The sequence below is a fragment of the Haemorhous mexicanus genome, chromosome 11 (genome assembly GCF_027477595.1).
Source record: "Haemorhous mexicanus isolate bHaeMex1 chromosome 11, bHaeMex1.pri, whole genome shotgun sequence".
NCBI lineage: Eukaryota > Metazoa > Chordata > Aves > Passeriformes > Fringillidae > Haemorhous > Haemorhous mexicanus.
In genome coordinates this window covers 11,821,866-11,848,495 of record NC_082351.1, presented here as the reverse complement: position 1 = coordinate 11,848,495, position 26,630 = coordinate 11,821,866, and the positions used below count along the sequence as shown (strand labels likewise).

Sequence of the window (26,630 nt, the reverse complement as noted above, 5' to 3'; positions counted from 1 at the left end):
CTGGTGATAAAGTTTTTAAGGAACAGAAACGGTATTTCTTTGCTAATACTTAGACATTGCAGTATTTGGAAACAGAAGATCAGAAACAAAGGGTGATTTGTAATTTGATCTTTCCTTCATGGGGGAAGGAAGGCTGGAGGGTGTGTGAACTGGTTAAATTAACTGTGTTTTCCTGCGGGGCCCTGAAAGTTTCAATAGCTAAGTGTTGTGAAAGACAGTGATTTGATTATATGTCTTTCAAGCTGAATACATTTGGTCACCTGCAAATCTGTGGGTTACAAAAGATGGCTTTTCTGTATTAGGTTGTCATTCCATTGCCTTAAAACTATGCAAGGAAATTCCTCTTCCTTGTTTATTTTGATGTGGAAAGAGAAAACCTGTGTGAATAGGAATATTAAGGTCATTATGAACAGAAACTCATTAAAAATATGTGACAAAAAACTACCTGCAAATATTTCAGGATATCCTCTTGTGTTGGTTAGTATGAAGAACTCATGTTTTTCTTTCCTGACTTTGAACTTAATTATTATAAGAAGCATAAATTAAAAAATAACCTAACGTGTTGGCGGGAATAGAGGTGGTTTGTTGTCATCTTCTGTCAGGCTTTGTACTCAGTGATGAAGGCCAAGATCTGACTGTGTTTTATGAGCTGTCTGGTTAGTTATGTCTTCATTTTAAAAAATGGATTCTATAGTTTTGAAAACAGTGAATTCAGTTGCTACTATGCTTCTGAGTGTAAAAAAGATTTTGTTTCAAAGACTCATTAATTGCTGCAAACTGCACCAAAAAGGAGGAGCTCTCAGTTTTTTTCTCTTGGGATCTCTCGCCAGCCCCGTGCTGTACAGAACAGTAAGATAAATGTGACTCTCGTTAGTAAGCTATATAATGTGTTTATATTCCACAGATTAAATGCAAGTTGTATGTGACTGGATAGATTTAAAAAAAGGAGACAAGTTGCACTCAATTTTAAAAAAACTGATGTGTCTTTGCAATTTCTTTAGATACATTCACATCTGACACTTTATAATCCATTATTATTTATTGCTACACAGAGCTAGATCTGGCAGGTTGTACCTGGGCATGCTTCAGCACATTCCCTCCCTCTCAGATCTGCTGTTCCCTAACTCAGTGCAGGGAGGGGGTCACGCTGAGTCCACTACAGATCACTAAGGGATTTGTAGCAAAGTGCAGACCGTAGAGGTGCTTTTTTTGTATCTGCCCTGGTATATACCATCCTCTCTGTCCTATCCATCAGATTTCATAAGTTTGGAGATTTTTTTCCTTCTCCCGTATAACCTCCTTTATCTAAATTAGCGACTGACCCAAAGAGCTCTTTCATCTTCTTCCCCTGTGCTATGTTGACATGGGAGCACTGCATAACAAAACAGAAAATTGTGGGAAATATCCACTGATCTCCATACAAATGAAGAAGAAAGCGAAGAGAAAAAATAGGATTTAGAGGGTTAAATGAGTTTATCATTAACCATTGAAATTTATTTGATAATCTGCTGGTTTATTATTCCTGAAATAACAAAATGGGAATAAACTCCTCCAGCTGTTGCCTTCCACTCTGCTGGAATGTGATCTCTTCATTCTCCGTGTGCTGGAGCCGGGGAGCAGCGCTGGGCGTTGCGAGTCGCTGCCGCCCGCGCTGTGCCCGCCCAGGGCGCTCCTCGCCGCGGGGATCGGCCCCCCTCGGGCTGTTTCCTTTAGGAAATGTGTCATGTTTTAATTCCATTTAAGCTATAGCCAAGCTTCTCCCACCTACTGGTGTTTGTCTTTTGTTTTGAAGGATTTATTACAATTACAGTGCTTGGTTTCGTGGTAGTTTTTTAGTGTACCAAGGTATTGAAAAGGTAAATTCTTTAGCACCAGAACTATTTTTGCATTTCCTCTCCGAAGGTTGTATATGTCTGGTTTTGCTCATAGTGTGTGTGCTGTATGGGTAGGGCTGGACTTTTCTGACCAGCAGTGTCCTTCAGGTCTGTAGGTGTGTTTTGCCGAGCTTTCTGTTGTCAGGTTGAGCAGGTTCCTTTTGCAAGACAGCTGTGAGATGTCCCCTGACTCTGAACACTTTGGAAAAATTGTATATGCTAATTTTGTAGTGATAAACAGAACAGTGATTTCTTATGTTCCTCTACTAACGTGTAATTCCATGTAACTGAAGCAGCTGTCCCTGTCTCCTTGAGAAACACAGGCCATGAATGTTCAGCTGTTTGTTTTTCTCATAAAGGTAGGATGGGATCATGATTTTCTCTTACCATGCTTCTGCCTCAGGCCTTTCAGCAGCTGACTTCTATCTACAGAAACACAAAATTGTCACAAAGGGCAGGTGGGAGGATTGACCGAAGACTTGAGAACTGGCAAAAACTACTTTTGGATTCTGAATCCCTGGTGTCCTTATTTATAGGAAATGGTCTTGAGTTAAATCCCATCAAAGTTCCTGAGTAATATTTCCTTGCCAATTTCAAGTCAAACTGTTTTTATTGGTGATTAAAATACTATTTTTTGTCCAGTCAGGAATCTGTGACTCTCTTGCCAAGATATTGGTAATCTCCAAAGCTGATAATCCATCACGAGGTCACAATTGATTTCGGATTTTGCATGAGTAGGTGAATAGATGAGGATAGTTTGTAGTCTTGTGAAGCAACAAGCTGTGTTTCCCCGGAGAGAATGCTGAGCTGTTTTCTCAGCCTAACCCGGCAGTTTAGAAATTGCTCAGGTAAACAACACTGTGGTGCTGCAGAGCAAGATTTGGGATCCGTGTGGATGCCGGCTGTCTTGCTTTGTTACAGACTTAGTCAAGAGGAGATTTTAACAAAGCACGTGAATTTCTTTTGTTTACAGTGCTAACTTGTGTAGGAAAACAAGCTGAGTTATTCAAGTGCCTGTATTTGTTTGGAAGTGAAATATTTAAAATTTCAGGTTCTTTACACAGTACTTTGTACATGTATTGAGATTTCTGTAAGAACAGGAAGGGTTTTGTGTGAAGCTGTTGTAAAAACGTAGTTACACCCACTTTTTATTATGTGTTAATTGTCTATTAGGCTTTGTAATTGGTGTGCAGAGATTGACACTCCTGATACCAGAGCATGCTTACAATAAATGTCTCCTATGGTAATTTAATGCCTTAATAGCCTTTTAGCAATCAGTTACATCTCAAATGCACTATAGGGCAATTTTTTTTTGTTAACTGAGGCTTTTGGGCTTTTGCTAACAGTGTACTGCAACTCTGTTTATATTCCACTAAAGCAAAGGTGTAACTACTTTGATCTGGTTTCCATTTAAAGATAACATAAAAATACTGTGATGTTTCTTTTCTGCATCTTTTTTCACAGTGCAGTTGAGTTTAGCAATCATCTTAAAGCTCTTTGTTTGCATATCAGACACAGTGTTAATGTTTGTCTTTGTGGATAAGATTTAATATTTTTCACTTGCTAGTCATTTTAAATATTTCTCTTAAGAAGAGACACCCAATTTTACGAACTTGGACAAAAAAATCATTTCATTTCTCCCCAAGTAGGGTGGTTGATTCATTATGCCAATTTAAAGAACAAGTTTTTTTTCCTTATTTCATAGATTTACCTGAAGAATAAAAGGTATGACACATTTTGAGTTTCAAGATCCAACCAAGTAACTCCCCAAACTTTTATCTTTCTCAGTAGGACACCAAGGGACATGGCAGCTTGGAGTTCTGAAACCATTTTCTTTGCATTTTGAGGTACCTCAGCAAGTCAGACTTGCAGAAAGAAGGTGCATGTGTGTGGTTTGAAGAGAGCCTGGTTTCCTCAGGAAATGACATGTGACTCTGCTCTTAGTCTTGCCAGCAACTTTTGAACTCATTGCCTAGTTTCATTTTCTAGAAGATATAAAAACTGCCGGAGCACATGAGCTCCAGTTTTAGCAGAAGTGTGTGGTTGAGGTGAGATGCTGGTTAGGGCTGGCCCGGTGAGGGAGGCCCCCACAGAGCGTGGCCATTCCTGTCCTTGGTGAGAGCAGCAGCACAAGTGCTGCCCTGAGCTGAGCACAGCCCTGTCGTGGCAGGAGCTCACAGAGGTGGTGACACAACCTGGGGGTGCTGCCGCTGGAAGGACCCTCCTCAGCTGCCCCAGCAGCAGGAGGTGGGGTTCTGCTGTCACCTGTGTGCTCAGTGCTAAACCTCAGATCTTTAGCTCTGCCTGTAACCATGAGGTCACATCCCACCCACCCCGTGTCCTGTGAGTGCTGCTTCACCTCATTCTGGTGCCACCTCGGTCTCTTGGAAGTAAGAAAGCAGCTTTTATTTTCAATCTTTACTCTGAACAATGAGTCCATAGTGTAACGTCAGAATTGCAAACTTGTCTTTCATTACTATGCCACTTCTCCCAAGTGATTGACTCATCAAATCTGCTGCATATCTCTTCTATCTGGGTTTGAAGTTCTCAGGGTTGGGGGAGCTGCCTGGAGGGCTCTCTCAGATAACATTGAGTGCATCCTGCAGAAGCCTGAAATCCTAGATGAGTGACCCAGTTGTAGGTGGGAAGAGTATCAGCTGAAGTGAACTCTTTTCATGTCAGTTGTCCATAAAACACTAGTTTTGATGCATTTGGAAATGAAAAATGCTGTCCTGAAAGCACAGATAGTGTTTTATTAATCAAGAGGTATAGCGTAAGTGATTGGAAAAAATCCAGCATCTTGGCTCCAGAAACATACTTGATGTATTCAAAAGGAGGAGGATCACTCACCTAGGCTACCAACAGTAGTTCTGGTATCCATGACCACAAAGGAAATGTTAAATACTTTTGCATCATCATTGATCAAATCAACATCTGTTTAATTTCTTCCCTTGTGGTTTGACTTTTACTTCAGCTGCTGTAGTGCCTGGGGATATTGTCCGTGTCTTCCAGTGCTTTCTGTATAGAGACTGGAAAAGGCTGTTCTTTTGTGCTTGTGACTGGGGAGATTTTCACTTTTTATAATGAAATATTTCAGTGTGTCTCTAATGTACCTCGTTGAAACCCAAATACATTAGCTATCAGCAAGAGTAAGAACAAAGATAAATGTGCTTTATTTTAAACGCATGGCATTAAAAGTTTCAGAGGAAACATAACAGCAGAGAGTGTCTGGGGAAAAAAAAACCCAAAACATGATGGAAATAAAGAACAAAATTGTGTGTGCAGATGTGCAAGTGCTACTAATTTCCTCCACTGGTGGCTCATCACTGTTCTGCTTTACAACAAAATCCCATTTTGTGCCTCACTTCATGTGTTAATGCCTGGTTTTGCAGGGTTTGTAATCAAGAAGGAAAGGAAAAAGCACAGGAGTGTATGTATCCACAGAAATAATTTTTCTTTTTTTATATGTACTTATACATGCATTTTGGAAAAAAACTAGCTCCAGATATCTCCTACTGATAAATGCACTTTTTAAGGAATGTTCTTTGACCTGGGACAAAACATAAACAATTGAAGAGCCATCACTGGTATACTGTTATTTTAAAATACAGGATTCTGTACTTGTAAGAAAATTATTTTAACAAGGTTTCCTGTATGTTCTTGTGAAATGGTCTTGGGCTGAAATTAATGTTATTAGTGTATTTATATTGAAGAGAGTAGAAAACCTAACTTGTTGCTGGCAAAAGTAGATATAAGTGAACATTTTCTGTCCTGCTTGGATATTTTGAATGCAGCTTTAATGGTACCACAGTTTGAACAGGTTTGAGTCCATTGCATTCAGGGTTTCTATAGTAATTACTATGGCAACAGTGATGCAGAAAATGTTCCCACGGGAGCCCAGCTGTGAATAATAACTAACTGAAAACATTTTGCTTTTGCATCTCATGTTAAGTGTCCTTCAGTGAAAGTATGGGGGGGTTGCTTACTGAATAGGAAGTAATTCTCTTGCATAAAACCTCACATATGTTGACAGGTGTGGCTGGTTTTAGAGTAGAAAAACCTTTTCAAAGTATTGCTGAAGTATCATCCCAGAGACCAATGAAAAGTGTTACAAATGTTAGGTGTAAAATTTGTCACTGTCTTCAAATGTTCTATGTTGTAAAGAAACTTCTTCAGCCAAATTTGTAGTATAAAATCTGCTCAGGAGCTATAACTTAGTTTTATCTTGAAGAATTATGTAAATCATTTACACATGCCAAATGCTGTTAATAAACACTGTCTCAGTAGCCTTCTGACCTCACTGTGCAACAAAGGTCAGGATCACACAAGTCACATGGTAGAGGTCAGTATTTGTTGACTTCAGTGTCTATTTATAAATTTCCTTAAAAAACTCTTCTGCTTTTTTCAGAAATAAAATTTTCAGTGTTAAATCAAATATCCTGAGACTGTTTGTTGTTAAATCTAGCTCTCCATGTACTTGTAAACTGGCCTTTGTGCATACAATTGCCTTGTTCATATTTATTTCGCTTTCATTCAGAACAAAGGGGAAACCAGTCTGGTGTTTATGATATGAATAAACTTTGAAACTTGAAAGCATTTCAGGGCTTTATTTGGTAGCTTCGCTGTCATGAAGTAACACAAAATATTTTTGGTAGTCGGGATTTGTGGCCACAAAGAGAAGTTCTAATGAGTTTTATGTATAGAAAAAGGGAAACTAAACTAGTAAATATTTACAAGACTCTGGTAATTATTTTTGAGATCTACAAAAATATGTTAAAGCTGAATATGAATGAAGAGCACTTTGTTAAATATGAGCAGAAAGCAATTTTCTGAGACCTGGGGGCTGATAGTTGCTCTTAGAGTTATTTATGCAACTTAATAGGAATTACTGTGCAGATGGAAATGTGATGAAATGGAGGTGAAATCACTATTTATTTGGGCCCCTGTGGTGTACAATCTGCTAGTAATGCAGGTGAAAGTCTTACAAGCAAAAATGTGTTTGTAAGTCTAAAAGCCTACATAGTTTGATCTTGGTGACTTGTATCTGTATATCACATGCTGGTATCATGTGCATTACAGATGTTTCAGCTGTGAGTGTCTGAAATAGTTTGTTGCATTCATTGTACTTACTGGTCTTGGTAATCTAATAGACCATAGGTGTTCTCTCCCAGGTTTTGTTGGATGCTTGTCTTTAAAATAACACTCAAAGGAAAAAGAATGAAGTATTGTGATTTGGGATTTAAAAAAAAAAAAATTCTAAGTAAAATCTCTAGAAATGGTGAAAGCTTGAAAAAGTTGAAGCTTTATCCCTCAGGCTTGATATAAATATTGCAACATCCCATGAAAGGCTTTGTTATTGATAACGTGTTGAGGACAAGAGGAAATGACCTCAAGCTGCATCAAGGGAGGTTCAGATTAGACATCAGGAAGGATTTCTTCACTGAAAGGGTGATCAGGCATTGGAACGGGCTGCCCAGAGGTGGGGTGGAGTCACCATCCCTGCAGGAGCTCAGGAAACAACTGCATGTGACACTCAGTGCTGTGGTTTGAGTGGCATGGTGGTGGTCAGTGAAAGATTGGACTTAACGATCTTGGAGATATTTTGCAGCCTTAATGACTGTATTCTATGAATTTCTGACATTCCCCCCACTTTTTCATATTCTGGTTTTTATTAACTGGTAATGTGTGGGAGAATGTCTGTTGTCCATGTTGTAGATATGCCATCATAAAATACTTGCTTGTATTCTGAGCAGGGCCCCAGGATGCTGCAGAATTTAATCTTTGGTGAGATATTTATGTCCAAGTTATTGACCTGTGTGTGACAAAGTAGCTAAGTGGAGTTTGCCATGACAGCCTCCAATCCTTTAGGCATGCAGGAGGGCAGAACTAATGGAGACGGAAAATTGTGGAATGATTTGACTTTTCAAGAGAGGTAGTTACTGCATGCTGAAGATAAGTCATGGGCATGGCTGCATTCACTTGGAAAAGTTTAGTTTATTAGCTCTGGTGGTGACAGGCCTGTTGCAATCTCAAGATAAGATGTTCTGGTCTGTCTGAATAGAGATTGCAGGAGTGGTTCTTGTCACTCAGTGTGAAACCCTTCAAGCAAGAACAGTCTCGCTCAGTGAACCATTATGCTGAAAGTTAGTCCTCTATAACTGATCACATTTAATAAAAACAGATTTCTTTCCTTGTCTGACTGGCCTAGTGCCATATCCTTGAGAGCAAGGTGTGAAAGTATCACGCAGCTCTTGAAAAGGTATGTAGGAGTGTTTTACTTTTCAACACAAAGTCTCTAAATTGACTATAATGATCCTATACAACATTTTAGTTACAAACCTACAATTTTTGCTCTTTCAGGTGAAATGCAAGCTGTAATGCAGAAGAAATATGAAGTTGCAAATGAAGGATAAGGAACCAGCAGTACAAAAATTTTAAAATTGTGTATAGGATTGACATTGCCTCCAGATGTTACTTGTTTTAAATACTGTTGCTTTCTTTGTTCGGTGCTTCTGATCTCTGTGAATGCCTGTTGGTGAATCACAGCTCCACAGGAACTCAAGTTTACCTTCAGAAAGAGCCAGATGAGATACATCCAAAGAGAAAGGGCTTTCAGAACACACCCATTTCCTTTATCAAGAACATGATGTGGTGGCATTTGAATGGATTTTGACGGTGTCAGTCGGTTCGCTATGGTAGAGATGAAAATGTTATTTGGGTGGATTTTGATCAGCTAAGAAATCCCTTGTTTGATTTCTCTGTGTGGAAAACGTTTTTTTCCTGTCTAACCAGTAAGTATCCAGTCTCGCTAATGTAAGTGGATTTCCCAGCTTTAGGTTCTAGTTTGAAAACAAAACGAAGCAGACTTGTCTTCCCTTGAGCAGGAGTGTTGTGAGGCTTTTGCCCCGAGGCTTGGCTTTTTCTGACTGTGATGATGGGGACAGTTAAACCTTTACCATCAGATCTTGTTTTTCCATGGACCAGAGGATCCTCTCTGGCTGTTGGGTGGGAATGAGCAAACATTTCTTTTGAATGAGCAGTTGTACTCCCTGTAAAGAATTCAGTGTATCTCCGAGATACACGAGTGGGCTGAGGTAATGACTAAAAATTAACAGACATTATTGGCAGTATTTCTTCCCAATGTAATTGAAATGATACAGGAATATTTTTAGGCTGCATAGTCAAAGTAAAGCTGTGAATTATCTCTCTCATCGCAGCCTTTTATAATATTCACGAAATGGTGATATTTTTTAATAGAGATATAAACATAACAGCTGCACCTTTGTGTAACAGCGGAAATGTCTGGGTCCTCCTGCTGGCCAGAGCCAGGGATTTCTCTTTCAGATGTGACCAGAGTTTATGGATATCAAGGGGGATGCTTTTACAATCCTGTATATTGATGGCATTTATTGCATCAACCTGCAATAATTAGAAATTAAGAAATAATTTATTATTCCTTTAAAGCTTTAAATCAAGCTTCTTATTCTTCAGAAGGTGAAAAGTTACATCACATGGAATATCTGAGTTTTAGATTGGAAAGTAGCTCTTCAGTTGGCCTTCAGATTTGTTTTTTTAATCTTTAATAAGAATGTTTTTAATTTTTGCAGGAAATGAATCAAATACAGAAATGAAAAAAAAAGCATTTTGTAGCTTCTTTGGGTTTTGTTAGAGCTCCTTTATGGTAGGGTGCATTGATTCATAGTGTAAATAAACATGTTCTGCAGTAAGCATGGGAAAAGAGTAGGTGTGTGACAGCTCACTGCTACATGTACCTGCTTTGTCTCTGCAGCCACATTCACAGGGGCAGTTTTTCTTTCTTAAAGCATTTATGCCAGTTCATGAGAGTAGGACAGTACAAGATGATGTTCACATTCAGGAAGTCAGCACAGCAGCTGAAAATCAGTCATCTGTTTTTTTCCTTGGTATTTTTGTTTCTCTCAAGACACGAAGTGTTCAGTCTTGCTCTGCTGAGTGGCCTCCCCACCCCCAGTTACCCATTTGTGATGAGCTTGTCTGCAGAATGGGCCCCTGACAAATCAAACATGCACCCAGTCTTAGAGTTACTTTGCCTTTAGCAAGAAAAACCCATCAAGTAAACTCTCTATATGAACTTAAATATTTTCTGAGACAAATTCTGTTGTGTTAGATTTGCTTTACGCTTTGGAAAATAAATGGAATTTTCCACAATCTCAGTTTGGTGCCAAAATGCACAGGCTTAGTATAAAAGAGAAATAGTGTTTGAGATTACAAGTGGATGATTCAATGTTTTTTATTAAGTAGGTCAAAGCATGAGCTTTTTTCTGCTTTTAAAAGCAGTACCAAAGGTAAATTATTATTACCTGTTATTTAAATATCTGAGAAAATCTGTATTCAAAACTAAAATGTTTTGAATAATGTTCAAAGCTAAAATGTTCTTGCACATCTCCAGCTTCACCAGGTAAACCACTTTGACATTTTTTGTGTGTGGAATTTAGTGTCACAATTATTCCAATATATTAAAAATAAATGTGCTTTCTGACCAGTGTTTTGGTGTACATATTTGATGGGTTGAGCAGTTGACATTGCAAAGACCAGATCTGAGCAGTAGGTTCTATTTATTGTTTAACAGTATCTTTGTTAAATATTCACAGCTGTAGTAACAATCTTTATTTCTGCAGATTGAAAAGAAGTTTTAGTTAGCACAGTTTGTCTCAAACTGGTTTGAGCTTTCCTTTAATTATCTGAGTACTCATGTAGATTTGAAAAACGAGCTTTTATCTTTGAACGGATGTAGCAGCTGAATATTTTAAACAAAACACGCACAGTTTGGATATTCATATCTTAGAAATACTCTTGTACTCAGTGATTCTGTGTGCAGATAGACTGGAAGATCAGATGAAGATGTAAAAGTTGCGTGAGCTTAATATAAACTGCCATAAACTGTTCACTTAACTTATCATGCTTCAAGGCAGATAAAACGTTTTGTTAGTAAATGTAATGGAAACTTTTCAGCAATTCAGTCTGTATTTTAGTTCTTAGATTCCTTTATACACTTTTACCTACCAATTGTCATTATATAACTAACCTACAGTGAAGTAAAGGTTGCAGAAAAAAGTTCTGCTGATTTATTCTGAGGCATGTTAATTTAGTGTGTAAAAACATTTTTATAATATATGCATAGTGTGATGGAACCTAAACAGAAAACCCTGTACATCTTCAGGACAAAAGCATTTTATTCCCTAGGCTACAAAATAGTGGTAGAAGCACCTTGGTCAAAGCAAGTGCCCAAGCACAGAGGGTATTACCAGTGTCAGAAGTTCCTGCAGTAATAAAAGTTTGGTTTGGCAAAATTCTTAATTATTCTTACTTACTGCAGGATCACTAGGAACTAGCAGGTAAGGAAGTCAGTCTTTCCCTGGTAAATGTTTCAAGGGCTCTAAGATATATTTGTGTTGCTAAGGAGTGAAGCTGCCATTTCCTGGCTTATATATTGCCAGTGCTGGAGGTGAAAGGTGAAATGGAGGATATGCAGTTAAAACTTGTGCTCATGAAGAGGAGCAGTCTGACACAGACAGAGAGATGAGCTCAATGCTTAGTTTCTCCAGGGCTGCCTCTCCAAGGGGCAGACCCCACTTGTACTTTCCTCACAGTGGAGAGGGACTTGGTGTCAGATTTTATTCCCAAGGTAAACTTTCCATAGAGATCCCCAAGCCAAGCTCAGATGGAGGGTTTGGTGACCCCTCCCTCCCACTGTCTGAAGAGTTCCTTTATATCCACTTTATGTCTTTTAGTCTTTCCTTCTTATCACTGTGGTGCCCAGGAGAAAATGTTTTGGTGCCTTTTAGCTCAATGAAAAGAGATCCATGTGTAAGAAAGGTCAAATGTTAGAAATTGCAGCTCTGAGACTCTCGTTGTAAGTAATTTTAGGGAGGAACTCCTCTTCTCTCAATCTCTGTGATCTCACCAAGATCTAGTCTGTGATAACCCATTTGGTGCATTTCAAGAGTGTTCATCACAGTGCATTCAGTTATAGAAACCATCTCTGGCTTGCCCTTGACATTTGAAAAATCCCTACTATGGTATCTGAATAATTTATTTTAAAATTATGTGCCTCTAAAAGTCAGGTCTGCTCATTGCTTTTAATGCCCATTAATATCTCCTCTTTTTTCTTCAAGCTAATATTTCATTTTGTTCTATCTGCTACCTGCTTATGCCAGTGATGATGTTTATTATTGGTCTTGTAAATTATTTTGTTATGAAGCTAAGTGCATCTAATACACTGTTGGACACATACCTCTCCTGCCAAAGTGTAATATCTATTGCAAAAATAGAATTTTTTGACAGTTTTGTATTTAAAATATCAAATAACTATCTAGTATTTTAATAGTTTTATAACACAAGCTGTTTCTTAATTAGCTCATATCCCGCTGCACCTCAGAAAGGGTTTATCCAGTAAACAGAATGATCTGAGGTACGGTAGTAATGGGTTAGTAGGAAAAAAAAAAGAGCAAAACATTAATTTAAAATGTGTTTGAAAAAGCTGCAATACTTTATTACTTTTTCAGTACAGTTTTCATTTATGTTGACAGTGGAAAGACCAAATGATCAAAATAACTTTAAGGTAGTGAAGGACCAGACTGAAAACTGTAAATGAGGTCTTGCTTTCGATAGAACTAAATTTTGTCACTTGAGATGCATTTGAGAATCAGAAGATTTATGTTACTTCATTTTCATTTAGGGGTGTGTTAGGCTGGAAAATGTTGGTTCAGAATGGTGATTGTAAACAATTTAGAAATATGTTTAATCTAGGTCATCCCTAGTTGTGGGAACAGTGAGATTTCTGAAACAATCTTTCAGGAAAATGTGGGAATTCTTCTGCAGTTCTAGCATCTCAGTACCTTTGAGGTGGGCTGCATGATGTGCTTGTTTGTACTGGGAAAGGAGAATTGGAACATTCACTGTGTTCCAGACTTCAAATGCCTCTGACAGAGCAGAAAATAGGGAATGCTTCAGTCTGGTTTTAGAAGAGTGCTGCACACATTGAGTGGAAAAAAAAATATTTTGTGGAGAATTTTGTTGTACCCTGATATCAGATCGGCTCAGCAAGTCATGGAGGAGCATACAATGACTTCCATATGCTTCTGACTTTTTAATTAGCTCCTTTTGGTGAAACTGCATTGTTGGATTAGGCTGCTGCATTTAAGGCCCTTTACTAATGCCACAGTAGCATGAAAAAGAAGAGTTAGCAGGCCATTGTGAATGAGGTGAGATTCATTCTCATCAAAATGAAGTAAGGCTCATGATTGATAAGACGGAATTGTGATACCTATTGCAAAATGTAAATTTGATGTGTTTGCTCTTTATAAAGAATGTTTTTGTGTAGTCTGCATTGTTGTCAGTGAATAGCAAAGTTACAGATTGATGATAACAATTGCTTAGTCATCCTTCTTCTGCTGGATAGTCTTTAGTTGAGTGTAGATGGATGATATGACAAATTTATTGCTTATTACAGAGTTCTCAGTTCTTATTACAGAATGATTGGGGGGGTTAGATATTTTTTAATCCAGTCATTCATTTCCCTTGAAATATTGTCTAAACTGTCATAAACAGAAGTTGAAATGTCTTTTGCTTCCCCTACATTCATCTTAATTAGTATAGAATTACTGCAGTTCTTAACAAAGTGGGAAAATAAATGCACAGACAGCATTAAAATACAACATCAAAATGATGAAATGTGAGTTCAAACATATATCTTTTTAAAAATCACTAAGGAGCACAATTTTATAGAAAGCTCACAGTACTTTCTCAAAAACCTGACTGGTTTCCAGTGTGATATCATCTGTGAATAAAAAGGTGCAAAACACCATTAGGACAATTGATAATCTGTGTAACTCGCTCTTGTTTATTGCATTCTTCTCTTTTTATAATGCACTTACTGTTCCAGTGAGGCTTTTATGTTAGAAATTCAATTTCAAAATATTTTAGCTTGGAAAGCTGTAGTGGAGGATTTATTAGTGGGACAGTCTTTAACACTGAAGTCTGTTGTGTGTGCTGCCTTGTGCTCTTTAATGACTTTCCCAACGCACTTCAATATTATTTTTTTCTGGTTGGCAGGCTGGTACAGTGAAAAACTGAGAAGATTTACATCTCAACCTTTGATGTTACAAAAATTAATTTCATTATTATAATTGTTTGCATTATGCTGGTGTTTAAAAATGTTTACAGTGATCACAATTCTATGATGTGTTTTAATGAACATGAAAGCAAAAATGTTCATACACCAAATATTTTACATCAAAAAAGAGAAGACAGGAAAAAAAGACAGTGGGTACTATTGCTCTCCTGATTGTAAGAAAAAAAATTGGGGTATGGTGTGTTGGAGTCCTTTAGGAACTATAAGCAGCAGGAAGAACTTGTGTGTTAGTTCAGTGCTTTAACAGTATCTGTTGTGTTATTGCTGGATTGTCAGATTTGACAAGCACCCATTTAATCTGCTGGTTTTTAAGCAAGTTTTTGTGTTCTTGTTACTGTTTGTGGTCGTTTCTGTAACGTGTCCAATTGCAGTGTTGGAGTTGCAGCATGCTGAGCACTTGGGTCCTGTTGCCAAACCATGTGTTGGTCTGGTCAGCTTCAGCAGGTCACTCGAGCTTTGATCTGACTTCATGTGTAAAATCTCAGCAATGTTTGCCTACCTTTGTGAACTAATTGAGGATCTTAGTGGTAAAAAGCACTCATTAGGAGAGAAGCGAGCCATGTTATGGTTACTTTTCAGAAATAATTGTCCAGTGTTAATTATAGGGTAGGATAAAGATTTTTTTTTTTTTTGAAGGAATAAAAACAGAAGTCAGCTTCTAGTTTTTAGTGTCACACAAGAGGCTGGCTAACTTGCTGTTTTACAGCTTTGTGTAGCTCCACTGTCAAGATTAAAGGCTCTGAAATGTCCCCCTCAGGTCCAGCTGCAACATCTTGCATCATGTGGCATAATTGTAGCTTCACAGACTGTTTGGGTCAGGGCTGTCTCTGCTGAAAATCAGTGGAAAGAATAAGTTGCTGTCAAACATCACATTAGAGCATCTCTGAACGTTTGAAAGTCTGCCATGTCCCTTAGTGCTCAGTGTGAATTAGAACATGTAACTACACTGAAGACAGAAACCTGTCAGAGGTACAGCCAAGGAAGTGTCTTAGTACTTGAAGCATGTGTTTTTCTTTTCTTCCTCTATTGTCATTCTGTTACTGAGATAGAAAATATGGCAGCTGAAAATTTAAACACTTGTCTTTGTCTTATCTTGCAGGCCGAAACAGCAGCAACAGAATAATTTTTCCTTGTTTTCTTCCACCAAGGGCTGGAATTTCAGAGGGGTAAGTTTTGTATTGTTTTGTTCAGGGTATAACATTCCCTCCTGCTGCATTCTGTTGCAGTGTAACTTTGTAGTTAAACCTTGATCTGTTAGGACTAAAATCACAACAAACAATTAGACTGGAACTTTTAATTTTGTACCCTCCTTAAAGGGTTTTCTAAAAATGCCAGCTTTTTTTTTTTTTTTATGTGTTTGATTGTATCATTCTGAGGCATACAGGACATAATGACACTGAACATTAACTCACTTTAAATTAAAAATAATAGGGTGTGTTTTCATATCTCAAATAATGGAAACTGGACTGGTGCTACTTAATTCTAATATAGATATTTGTAAAGTTATTGTGGGTTTGCATATGTCAACTTTGCAGAAGTACAGTTAAATCATAACAAAAATTATGTGGGTCTCTTACAAGGCAGAAGGGAGTAGATTTTATTTCTGTTTGCTTGGCTGGACGAGGAAATGTGGAAGCTTGTGTGTTCCCAATGAAACTGACTAAAAAGGTACATGAAAAAGCAATGCAAGTGACATTGAAAATCTTTGTATTTGCTGGTGGTATCAGGTACTTTTATTCTTGTCCTCTTCAGGTTTCAGAGGTAGCTTCTTAGTAGGTTAATTTGTTCAGAGAATCAGCCATGTCATCCCTTCCCTGTCCCATATGGCCTGTGAGCCCTTCTGCACCCTTTGGTGCAAAACTTCCTGTGATGGTGGTGTTGTGGCCATGGTGTGTTTGCCATGTGTGAGGGTACTGGAGCCTGGGATAGAGTCCAGGAGAAGTCACTGCACGTTGTATCTAAGTCATGCTACTCTTTTGGTTAAAGGGAAGACTTTTCTACCTTGCAGACATCTTTTATTATAATGAACACTAAATTACCATTAATATGGACTGACTTGTATTTGGGAGATCATATAAATTTGTTTCCTCTGAGCTTCTTCCAACAAAATAGTTAAGTAGACAGACTTTACTTAAATGCTTTGCTGAAAGAGTTAATGGCATTGATGGATTTACTGATCTGTGTTGTTCATAATATGGTCAGCTTCATTAAAACAAAAAATATTTTTCACTGAATTTTGTATTTTAATATTTTAATTTGGTATTTAAGTAGAGCATCCACTATTGTTTAGTGTGAGCTTTTTGTTGTCACTGTTTCTTGTGTTACACCAGGGTGAAGTTATCAGTGATACTGGGAAAATAGTTCTCTCACAAGGGCACGGTCAAGAGTGTGGGCAAAATACCAACAACCTCTAAGCTGTTGATTAATTCAGAGACAGTATAAAAATAAAATTTACTCTAATGTTCCCCTCAGTTCTCTCCTAGCTATGCTGGAGAAGTAATTGTGGAAGCAGGTGGGTATGAAAATAGTGGGAAGAGTTCTGTAGGTATGAGTTGTAGCTGAAGAAACAGTGATCCCAGGTTCAGAGCAGTAGCTCACTGAAGTGAAGGCATAGGGCTGGTTTCACAGTGGCAGCATGAGGTCTGTGATCCTGTGTGGTGTAGGTGGAGTGGGCTGTACACAAAGGATGGACAACTGGGGAGTAAAATCCTTCAGAATCAAGAACCTAAAAGCAGATAGGAGTAGTAGTATTAGAGAGAAAACAGGCAACAAGTTAATGGATCTTCAAATTGCTTCCTTCATGTATAGAAATGAAGATCTGTGTCAGGTGGCTACCACCTTATTTTTAAGGAAACTTACGAGATGGTAACACAGATGTCAAGTTCAACAGCTGTAATGTTTCATGCAGTGTGTAGTAGGCAATTGCAGTTAATTGTTAGACATAAATGGCTGCATCAAGGGGAGAACCTGTTTGAGTTGTTCACTTGATCTGATTGGATGCTGAAGCCAAGATAGCTGAGCACTGGAAAAGAGAGTGCTAAGTGTCTCTTGATATTTGCATTGTGTGGGAATTAATTTTATTTTGATGGATGGAAAAATTCTGTTATGAAAAGCCCAATGGGCAGACTTGAAGTCACACAGGTTTTCATAGAGATGGTGAAAGATAATAGGTTGGCTTTGCTGTCTTTTCTCAAACACAACTAAAAACCTCACTGGCTAAAATAACTAGGTTAGTGTTGACAGTGGAGCAGAGCCACAGCTGAGTATAACAAACACAACTCTGGAGCTGACTTATTCATGGCTATGTTTTTTTAGCTTCTATTTCTATTATTACAAACTGTAATACAGGATCATTTCAACAATCACAAATAATAATAAAGAATAAAGTGATTAGCACAGAATTGCAACATTGTGTTCATCTCCCTGTCCTTGCTTTGCAGTCAGTTCACTCAGTTGCAATGTCTCAGTATCATGCTGATAAAAGGACACATTCAAGAAACCTGGAAAATACACCAACGTAAACCTCAGAGTAAGATAAGGAGGGCCCGGATGTGACACATTTACCAAAGAAACTCCTCTGCACTTCTCTTTTCCTTACTTAAATTTATCAGAAGAAGCAGATTTCCATCTTGAGCAGCTCTTTTGAGTTTCATGGTTAGAGATCATGTTAAACTCTCTCAGTGGGGATTTTCATGTCAGAATGACATCACGTTTCTGTTGGTTTTAGATAGTGGTAGCAGCGACTTCCAGAATTTCGGGCAGTGTTTAGATGTCAATGGGGAGAAATGAGTTCATTTTTTTTTTTTTTTTAACTGAATAAACCGAAACTAGTTGAGTTAAAATTTAGACTTTGTGCTACTGAGCAGTAAAAATTTTTGCTATAAGCTCCTCCTGCATACACAGAAAGCATCAGGTTAATTTGGGGTTTGAAGAGATTTTTGTAGTCAGGTATCTAGCAAATAGACTATTATAAAGGGAAAGTACTTATAGTGACAACTGTCATTCCAGAGGAAGAAACAAAGACTCTGTGGAGATAAGAATATCCCATACTGGAGGAAAGACCAGAGTGTAGGAGATTAGGTGTTAGATGTGGTACTTAAAGTAGAAAAGGAATGAAGCAAAGCAATATATAATACAGAATATAGAAAAGGAATAAAAGCAAAATCCTATATGGGGTATAGCATTGGAGAAGGAAAGAGGAAGAATCTGCAATTTGGAAAGAGGGATAGTCAAGGTGGAGAAAGCAAAGAGCTGTGAAAGAATTGTGAGAGAGAGTGGAAATGGATAGAGTATAGAAGTGGAGGAAAGCTAGTGAGTATAAAAGCAGAGAGAGGGAAGTACAAAGTGGAGGCAGAAGCCTATAGAGCACTGCAGTTTTACCAGTTCAGCCTTTGAAAGTGCTGACCCTGAGATGATGTCTGTGCAGAGCAAAATGTGGCTGGGACTTGGTAAGGAGAAGAAGCACAAATATCTGAAGGGATAGGGCAGTTCAGAAGCAGGTCAATAATGAATATAAAGAAAACACCAGCACAGATCTTGGCACAGAAAATACTATTAATTCTATTTTTGCTGTATCTTCTGATTGCAATTAACTCTCACTGGTCTTCCCATCTCCATGCCACCTTTCCCTTAAAACCTTGAAGCAGATAAGTGGCTTTCCTCTGCATCACTGTCTGGTGCTTATAAGTAAGAGAGAGCAGGTCAATATGCTGCTCTGAGTGTCTGTGGAAATAATGTGTTATGTTGCTGTCTAGAGTGGGAAACAGCTTCATTTCACAAAGCATTCCATCAAATGAGGATTACATGTGTGCAGTCATCCGCACACAATTAGAAGATGTGAGGATTAAAGCTTCTGTGGTTTTTTTGGTAGTTATGATGCAGTCTTGAGTTAGATGCTTGTATGCTATTTTCTACCACACTAAGAACAGTCAGTTTTATAAACAAGGAAATTCTGAATTCAAGAAGAATAAGAATCTCTTGAGAGTTTGAGATTTCAGCTGCTTTATCTGTCTCCCTTCCTGCTCCTTTAAAAGCACCCACTGTGTTTATGCCAGCAGGATAAACTTCTAGACTTAGATATGCAAATGGAAGTCTTCAAATGATTGTTTTTCTAAAAAAAAAAAAAAAAAAAAAAGGTAAATTTGCAGAAGTAGTGGTACACAGTGTTGCTATGATGACATTTGAGTTGACTATGAAGAAACTGCCAGTCAATCAAAAGAAAAGCAGTTACCTGATGAGTGAAGAATATTGGGCTGTAGGCAGGACTGCAGAGGATGCTGGTTTTGTCTGCACTTGTCTCTGATATGCCTCTCCACTTTTGCACTGAGAGAGCATAATTTCCTGCATGCTTTAAGCAAACATCTGAACCATTACGATTGTTTCTTCATTTCCTCCCTGCCACACACAACAGATTTGGCTGAAGATCTTCAGTGCTGAGAAGAAATAGTGAAATCTAAACCAACATTTTGTACTTGAAATAGTTTGAGGCCTGTGTTTAGTGCGCAGCTGCCTGAAGATTGAAGATAATTTGATGTGCAATGAGGCTTCTTTCTATTTCCTCCTTTCTTGTTTCCTTTCTAGTATTTAAAAGCATCTAACTGAGCTGCAGATGTGGTCACCTGTGAGGAAGGCTGATCTAATTTATGAGAAACCTGTCATAAAAAAGTGTTAAATATGCTGAAAGTCAGTTTTAGACGTGTACGTGGTTTCTGTGTTAGTTTTACTGCACATGTGTTTGTGGGGGGAAGGGTGTCTGTCATGTCAAATGAGAAGAATTCCACACTTTTCAGACAGTATTTGGAAAACAGTCTATTTTTGTGCAGACTGGCACACTTCAGTTATCCCATTCAGGGTGCACAAATCTCAACAGGATAAAAATTTTTAAGAGAGAAAAGAAGTTTTATCCTGGCTTTAAATTGATGAATAATTGGATAAATTTATATAGAAAGCACCTCTGTACCTCTCCTGGATTCTGCCTGGATTTACTTAATTTCTGTATCCACTGATAGTTGTTTGCCTAAGCAATGATGTTACCTATAACAAACTTATTAGAAGTGGTATCACACAGGCCTTTTTCATACTTGTTGCAACAATGTTATGCACTACTGTCTCAAATGTGCTTAAATACCATAATCTCTTGGTATGTCCAGTATGACTTTAAAACACAAAGTATTATATGCATTAAAAAACACATGTGGTTTTTTGTTAGTTCAGTTTACTCCTATGCACAAATTAAGCAGCTTCCTCAGAGGGGGATGGTTACTTTGTCATTGACAGCATGTTTTTATAAGTGACTATTTTGTGTCACTTATAAAAACATGCTGTCAATGCATGGGTATTATGCATTGACAGCATAGCTGGGAGTAGAATAATTGCACCTCATGTGACCTAGCAGTCAGCAGTCAGTTCATTCCTGTGCCAGAGAGAGACTCTGAGCAGGGGAGTCCAGCTGGGATCCCTGCTCCCCATGGCTGCTCTCCTCCCTTTGCCTTTGCAGAGAGTCCCATGTCTTCTAACCTGCAGCAGGTTAAAGATACCTGGATGCTTAATCCCTGACCTCTCCTCCTCCTTTGTCTTTGAACAGAAGAATTCCATATTCCTTTTCTGTTTTCTAGCAGATGATGAATTCCTGTGTGCCACTCATTTTAGATCTCTTCCTCTGACTTCTTACTGAGTGTGTTACTCTTCTGTTTCAGAGCTTGTCTCAGCCCTTCTCTTTTACTGCTTGGCTCTGCTCAGACTTGCCTTTAGTCTGCCTCTGTGGAGGAGCTGTTGTGCTGCTGTCCAGCACTGACCTTTCCTGGGCCAGGATGGCCCTTATACCTGACACCAGAAATAGTAAGCAATTCTGTAACTCTGTTCTTGCAGTTCTTTCTTGGGAGCACTGCAGGAGCAGGGAAATTTTACTTCACACCATTGATAGCAGCAATGTACAGAGCATTTTGAATATTTTCTCATGATACACAGTTTCTGGTTCAGAAGACAGGAGCTTATAAATGGTAGCAAATATTCACCCTGGACATGGATTTTTGTTTCTTAAAGAGTTGGGTTTGGTGTCTCCCTGCCTAATCTATGGGCGGAGTTTTAAATGGTTTAGCTTGTTATTGGTTTTGGTTTTGAACAAACCACTGGGACTGTTGTTGATTAGTCACAAGACTAATTTCTCTTGGAACAGCAAGGTTTATATTGGCACACAAATAGAGATGCTATCAGAAATTCATTGTGTGGCATTTGCGTAACTGGATAGCAGTCAGTTCCACCTGCAGTTTCAGAACACATCAGAATTGTCATATTCTTAATGTATACACTGAATTCAAAACCAAATTCAGAGTGACCAGTTAGACAAATTTGAAGAATTAAAAAATTTCTTACTCCAAAGCCATGTGCAGAGTCAGCATGGGTTAATCACCATAACTTCTACCCACTGTGTGTGATGCAAGATTAGTCATGTCACACTAGAATGTTTTATTTGAAATTCCAGCCAAACATGGTTTGTTGATATATGTGGGATTCTTAGGCCTGTAATAAATGGCCACATTTCTTTGTAGGGTCAATGGGTACTGTAAGTTACAAGGTCCTCTGCATAGAGTAGTGTGGCAACATGAATGGGCTGGAGCAACAGCTGTGAATTGTTTATAAGTAGTTACAGAGGAGACTGATGCTGGCTGGCCTTTAGACTTCAAGATCCCAATAGCTGGGGACTCAGGTAGACAAACCTGTGCATGTTTTGTGAGTTAGTACTGCTCATGCTACCTAGGGAGTGCTGTACTGCTTAGGAGTTTGCACTGACTGCATTAACTCAATTCAGCTGTTTTATTAAACTTTCACAGCTTTTACATCTGTGAAAGAAGACTCCCAAGAAGTCATCTATGAGTTAAGTACATAGCCATTAAACTGTTCACTTAGGTTACAGAGATGCTTCCAAGTTGGTTACATGGCAGTTGTATTTAGATTCTATGTTTCTTGGCGAAAAAGTGTTGCAGCCCTTATAGAGCACTTGGCTGAGGCATTGTTGAAAAGACCTCCACAGACTTTGACATCTGCAAGACTTTTCACACATGACTTTTGTTGTAAAGGGTAGATATTCTGCTTACTAAAGCTCAGTTATTCAATTAATACCTTGATTTTTTTCTGATAATGGAAATACCATGATATTTCCTGTTTGGAGGGGTTTTATATAGTTTTATTTTATCTTTTCAAAGAATGGATTTTTTTTTTTAAATTATTTCTTACACTTATTCTCCTACTGCTGTAGGGTTTTGTTTTATGGATCTTTGTAAGTGCTTTGTAACAAGTTTATTTTTGCTCTGGGTGTGGTTTGTTATTTATAGTAGAAATACTCTGTATATGCTATAAACCCTCCATGCCAGCTATTTTGCACATACAAACAATACTGAGCTAGAAGCAGCATGTGATAAAGCAGATAGGTCCAATTGTGATTCTCTTATGCTAAATTGGATGTTCTGTTATAGAGCAGATTTCCTGTCTTTAATCATAGACTGGGTGTTACCTTGTACTCCTGCTGTCATTTACTGTTCTTTTCTTTGTTCAGCAGCAGATGAACTTGACCCCTGTTCAGTTTAACTCAAACCAAACTCTGCCCATTTCTTTGTCTTTGTTTCCCTCCACTCCACCAGTGGCTGCTCTTTGAGAACACATGATGTGAAATTACTATTTCCTATGACTTTGTTTCAGAAACCTCTAATGGTTAACTGAGTGATGCTCTTGTCCAGTCTGAGAAACCAACATTTTAGAAGCAATTTTGAAAAGATACATTGCAAAGATACATTGTTAATATGACTTTCCATTTTCCCCAAATTGTTTTGATGGTTTGTTGTCTAATCTCCTAGTGCTTATACTGTAAAAACTCACTGGTCATTCTAAGTTGATGGTAAAAGTTTTCAGTTAGGTAGTGCTTAGGTATTATTATTTGAAACTGTGGATTAAATTTAAAAAAAAAGTAAGTAGATGGACTACACATTTCGAAGAAGTTTCAAAAGCATATGCAAAGAGAGAGGGGAAATCCTCTATACTGGAGGTTTTATTCTAACATCTTCTGCTCCATTTGCAATCCCTCTGCAGTCCCACAGGTTCTGATTTAGTTTGTCAAGTTGTACTTGTGACCGAAAGCTAAACAAAATCCCTTTAAGGACCAGGAGAGAAGGAAAACCTCCTGAAAAGTTCTGAACTTCTGAAACAGCTTATAAAGAGTCCAGAAGCTCACGGGAAAAGAAAAGAAAGTTTGAGTTCCTCTCAATTTTGAGGAAGCATTTTGAGGGGGTTTGTTGGTTTCTCCATGAGGACTCAGTTGTAGAATGAATCCTCCTTATTTCTAAACATAAGAGCAAGATTCTTCTTGGAAGCTAATGCTGTGGTTAGAATGTACACAGCAGTTAAAAGTGATGGCCATATTTTAAAATCTGACACAAATGCTTAGTAAGAACAATATGGTGCTGCCTTCTATTTACTGCAGCCTGGAAACAAATTTTGTTATTACAGTAGCAACCAGAAAATGAGGTCTCAATTTTGCTGGGTATTACACAAACATAGTAATCAACTATTATTTCTCCAAAGAATTTACAATCTAAGCTTGTGTAAGAACATACTGTTACATTTCTTTGATAATACTAAATTAAATTTTTGAAGTAAATTCAGGTCTGTTGAAGCTCTTAAATTTGATTAGTGATGACAAATCTTGGTAATTCCTGAGTTCTGTTCCATGTTTTGAAATGGGATATCCCATTCTAATGGAAGATGAATGATATAATATGTATATATGCAGTCTATATATTTAATATATGTAATAACATGATTCTAACATGATTTGAGGTAGTGTTCTCAAGACGTGTAAAAGGCACATTTAAAAATATTTGTTACATTGTTTTTGATGTAAAAGTTGTACACAGGTTGTGTCTGTCTCCTTCTAGATTGTGGTTACTTGTAAAGCTTTTCAGAGAGAGTTAAATTTAGCATTCTTAAAGCACTCATAATGCACAATGAGAAACCAGTTTCAATCTGTCTCTGTGCCAGCAGGCTCCTCACCAAATTTGTGAAACTTAGGTCTTTTCCAAGCACTGTTTTCAGTAGTTCACAACCTGAAATATTCTCAGAAGTAGCAGTCATGAGTTTCAACAAACCCTGTGTCCTCCCAGACCCTTCCAAAAGTCCACAGCAGAGCTGTAGCCTTGTGCAAAGGTCACAGGATGAGGGCAGATGTACTGATCCTAAGAAGATTAGATTGCGTGTCCTGACTGCAAGGATGCTGGGAGGAGATGGGAGAGAGCTGCAGTGCTTCCTGAGGGTCCTCAGCTGGGCAGTGGCTGGTGCAGTTTATTGTGGCACTTGCTTCTGGACTACTACAAAAAGAAAAAAAAAAGTATTCTCAGAAAAAATAAAATTATTCTCTTCTAAATGTCTTGAACAAATCATGGCAATCTTTTCCCCATTCTGGGAAGCATTATCTGAGCATTCCCCATGTCTTTATCTCTGGGAGAATACATGAGATGCTACAAACTCAATGGTTTGTGTTAAGGATTTATTTTCCTATTTGTAATATCTGTAATTTTAAGAACTCTGGAGAAGAAGGCAACAGTGAATCTGCTTAGGTAGCTTTGCTTGCATTTTGCTGTGTTTTTTGACACAAGCAACTGGAAACTGTGTGCTGTCTGAATAAAGACTTGTCATGTGCTGCTGGATACAGACTTTTGACAGGCTTTAGCCTTATGACAGTGCTGTGGGCATTTTACAAGTGAGAATACTAAGGCAGGAAACTTTCTGAAACATAGTGTTGTCGGATTTATTTATTTTAATTTTTTAAAAAAGGAAAAAAGAATAGCTGGTGTTCATCCTTTGTTCTTGAAACTATAGTTACAGCAATATTTAATTCCCTTTACTCACCTTTGTGAGTTTTTTGGCTGTTTATTTGATCTTGTGTTCATGCTGCTGTCTTGTTTCCTTTCATGTTTTGTTGGACTGGGCAGAACTGCTCTAACAGCACAGGGACCAAAGAAGCAGCTTTCATGTATTTACATATTTAGAGTTAGTCAGTTCTGATTTCTGGACCTCATTCTTTGGATGAAGTTGCTGTCTGGAATCTAGACAGGCTATCTTAGATTTCCTTCCTTGGTATTTGTGTGGCTGTCTACAATATAGAAAGTTGAAGATGCACTTTCTTTCAGGTGGATGCTCTTGATGCTGCTGTCAACCAAGTGCAGAGTACCTTGGAGGTGATTCTTCTGCAACTGCAGGAAAAAAACACAGATAGAATGTTTTTTCCCCTCAGACCTTAGAAAGCAGGTTTTGCCATCCCAATAATTTGCATTGATTGATACAGGCAGGGGGCCAGAAGGCTTTAATTGTTGTTTATTAGATTGATGAGAGAAAGCCTGACATAAAGCTGAAATCTGTGGTATCTGCCTCTAGGCTTCTTAAATTGTGATGGCTGTTGAGGCAGCCTAAGGAGTAGTGCAAGTGCAAATAGAAAGAAGCAAGTTAAAATCTTTATGTGTTGTGGTCTCCAGGAAGTGGAATACAGAAATCCAAATGTTACCAGGAAATCTGATTGAGAAATGCCTGCCTACCTGTCTTCATCTTTGGTGCAATGAAAAAGCTATGGATATCATAGCACCTGAAAAAATTGCACTCCTCTATTTGATTCTGGGTCAGGTGTTACCAAATTCTGATAGCAGAGGAATTCGGTATGGGATAAAAGATTATTGAAGAAATAACTTTAAATTAATAGAGACTAAATAATACTTGAAAAATATTGTAGGCTTCTATAAAGAATTTATATGTATTTCCTTGGAAAAGTAAACTATATTCTGCTGAAAGGGTCTGAAAAGAAGGTGTCTAGGTTGGATTTTGCTTCACTTTTGGGCAGAGAAGACAGGCCAATAGCATTCACCAAGAGTGATGTACTTCAGTAATTTTTTAAGTCTTGGCCTAAAATGTCTGCTTTCAGAAAGATCTTTCAGTTAGTATTTTCTGTCTGCAGAGATGTCATGGCTCCTCTTCTCAAAGGAACTGGTTGCTCACTGGTATCAGTTTCACCTTTATCTTCTTCCTCCAAGCTCAGCAGAAATTTTTTATTCTGAAGAAAGATTGCACCAGCTCACTAAGGACTTGTTTTCTTTAAAGATGAAGTTTGAATTGCTGATATCTTGCTACCCAAATTAATTTTTTTTTTACATTCTTGCCCACTTGAAGAATGCAGAATTCTGCTCATAGCAAAGCCAGGTCTGTGTTTGTAGATCTGAGCAAGTCACAGAAGACTAAACAGGATAGGGGCAGATCAAGAGTGAGGTGTAATTCTTTCTTTCTAATTATATTGAATTTCTAGGGATAAAATCAAGTCTGCACTTGTCCTTACACACAAAATTGGGGTGCTTTGCCATGCTTATCTTTGTTCCTTTATTCTAGGCTGATTCTAAAACAATTGGTTCTTAATTTTTACCATTATGCCTCTGATAATTAAGAACTTCTCCTAAACACATCCCATAACTTCTCAAATGCTAAAAAAAAATTTGTAAAATATTTAAAGGTTCTGCCCAGCATCTACCAGCTGTTTTGTGTGCTGAGACATCTGC

The 26,630-nt window shown here is 38.0% G+C and overlaps 1 protein-coding gene across 2 annotated transcripts in view; it reads left to right on the top strand.

The window, feature by feature from the left end:
* The window catches only part of ARHGEF3 (Rho guanine nucleotide exchange factor 3), a 106,352-nt gene that overhangs the window by 18,905 nt on the left and 60,817 nt on the right, over nucleotides 1-26,630 (top strand). For both annotated transcript variants that reach the window (XM_059856416.1, XM_059856415.1), the window contains one exon: nucleotides 15,146-15,212. In XM_059856416.1, coding sequence (XP_059712399.1) covers nucleotides 15,146-15,212 — 67 coding nt within the window. The remainder of the gene's footprint in view (nucleotides 1-15,145; nucleotides 15,213-26,630) is intronic.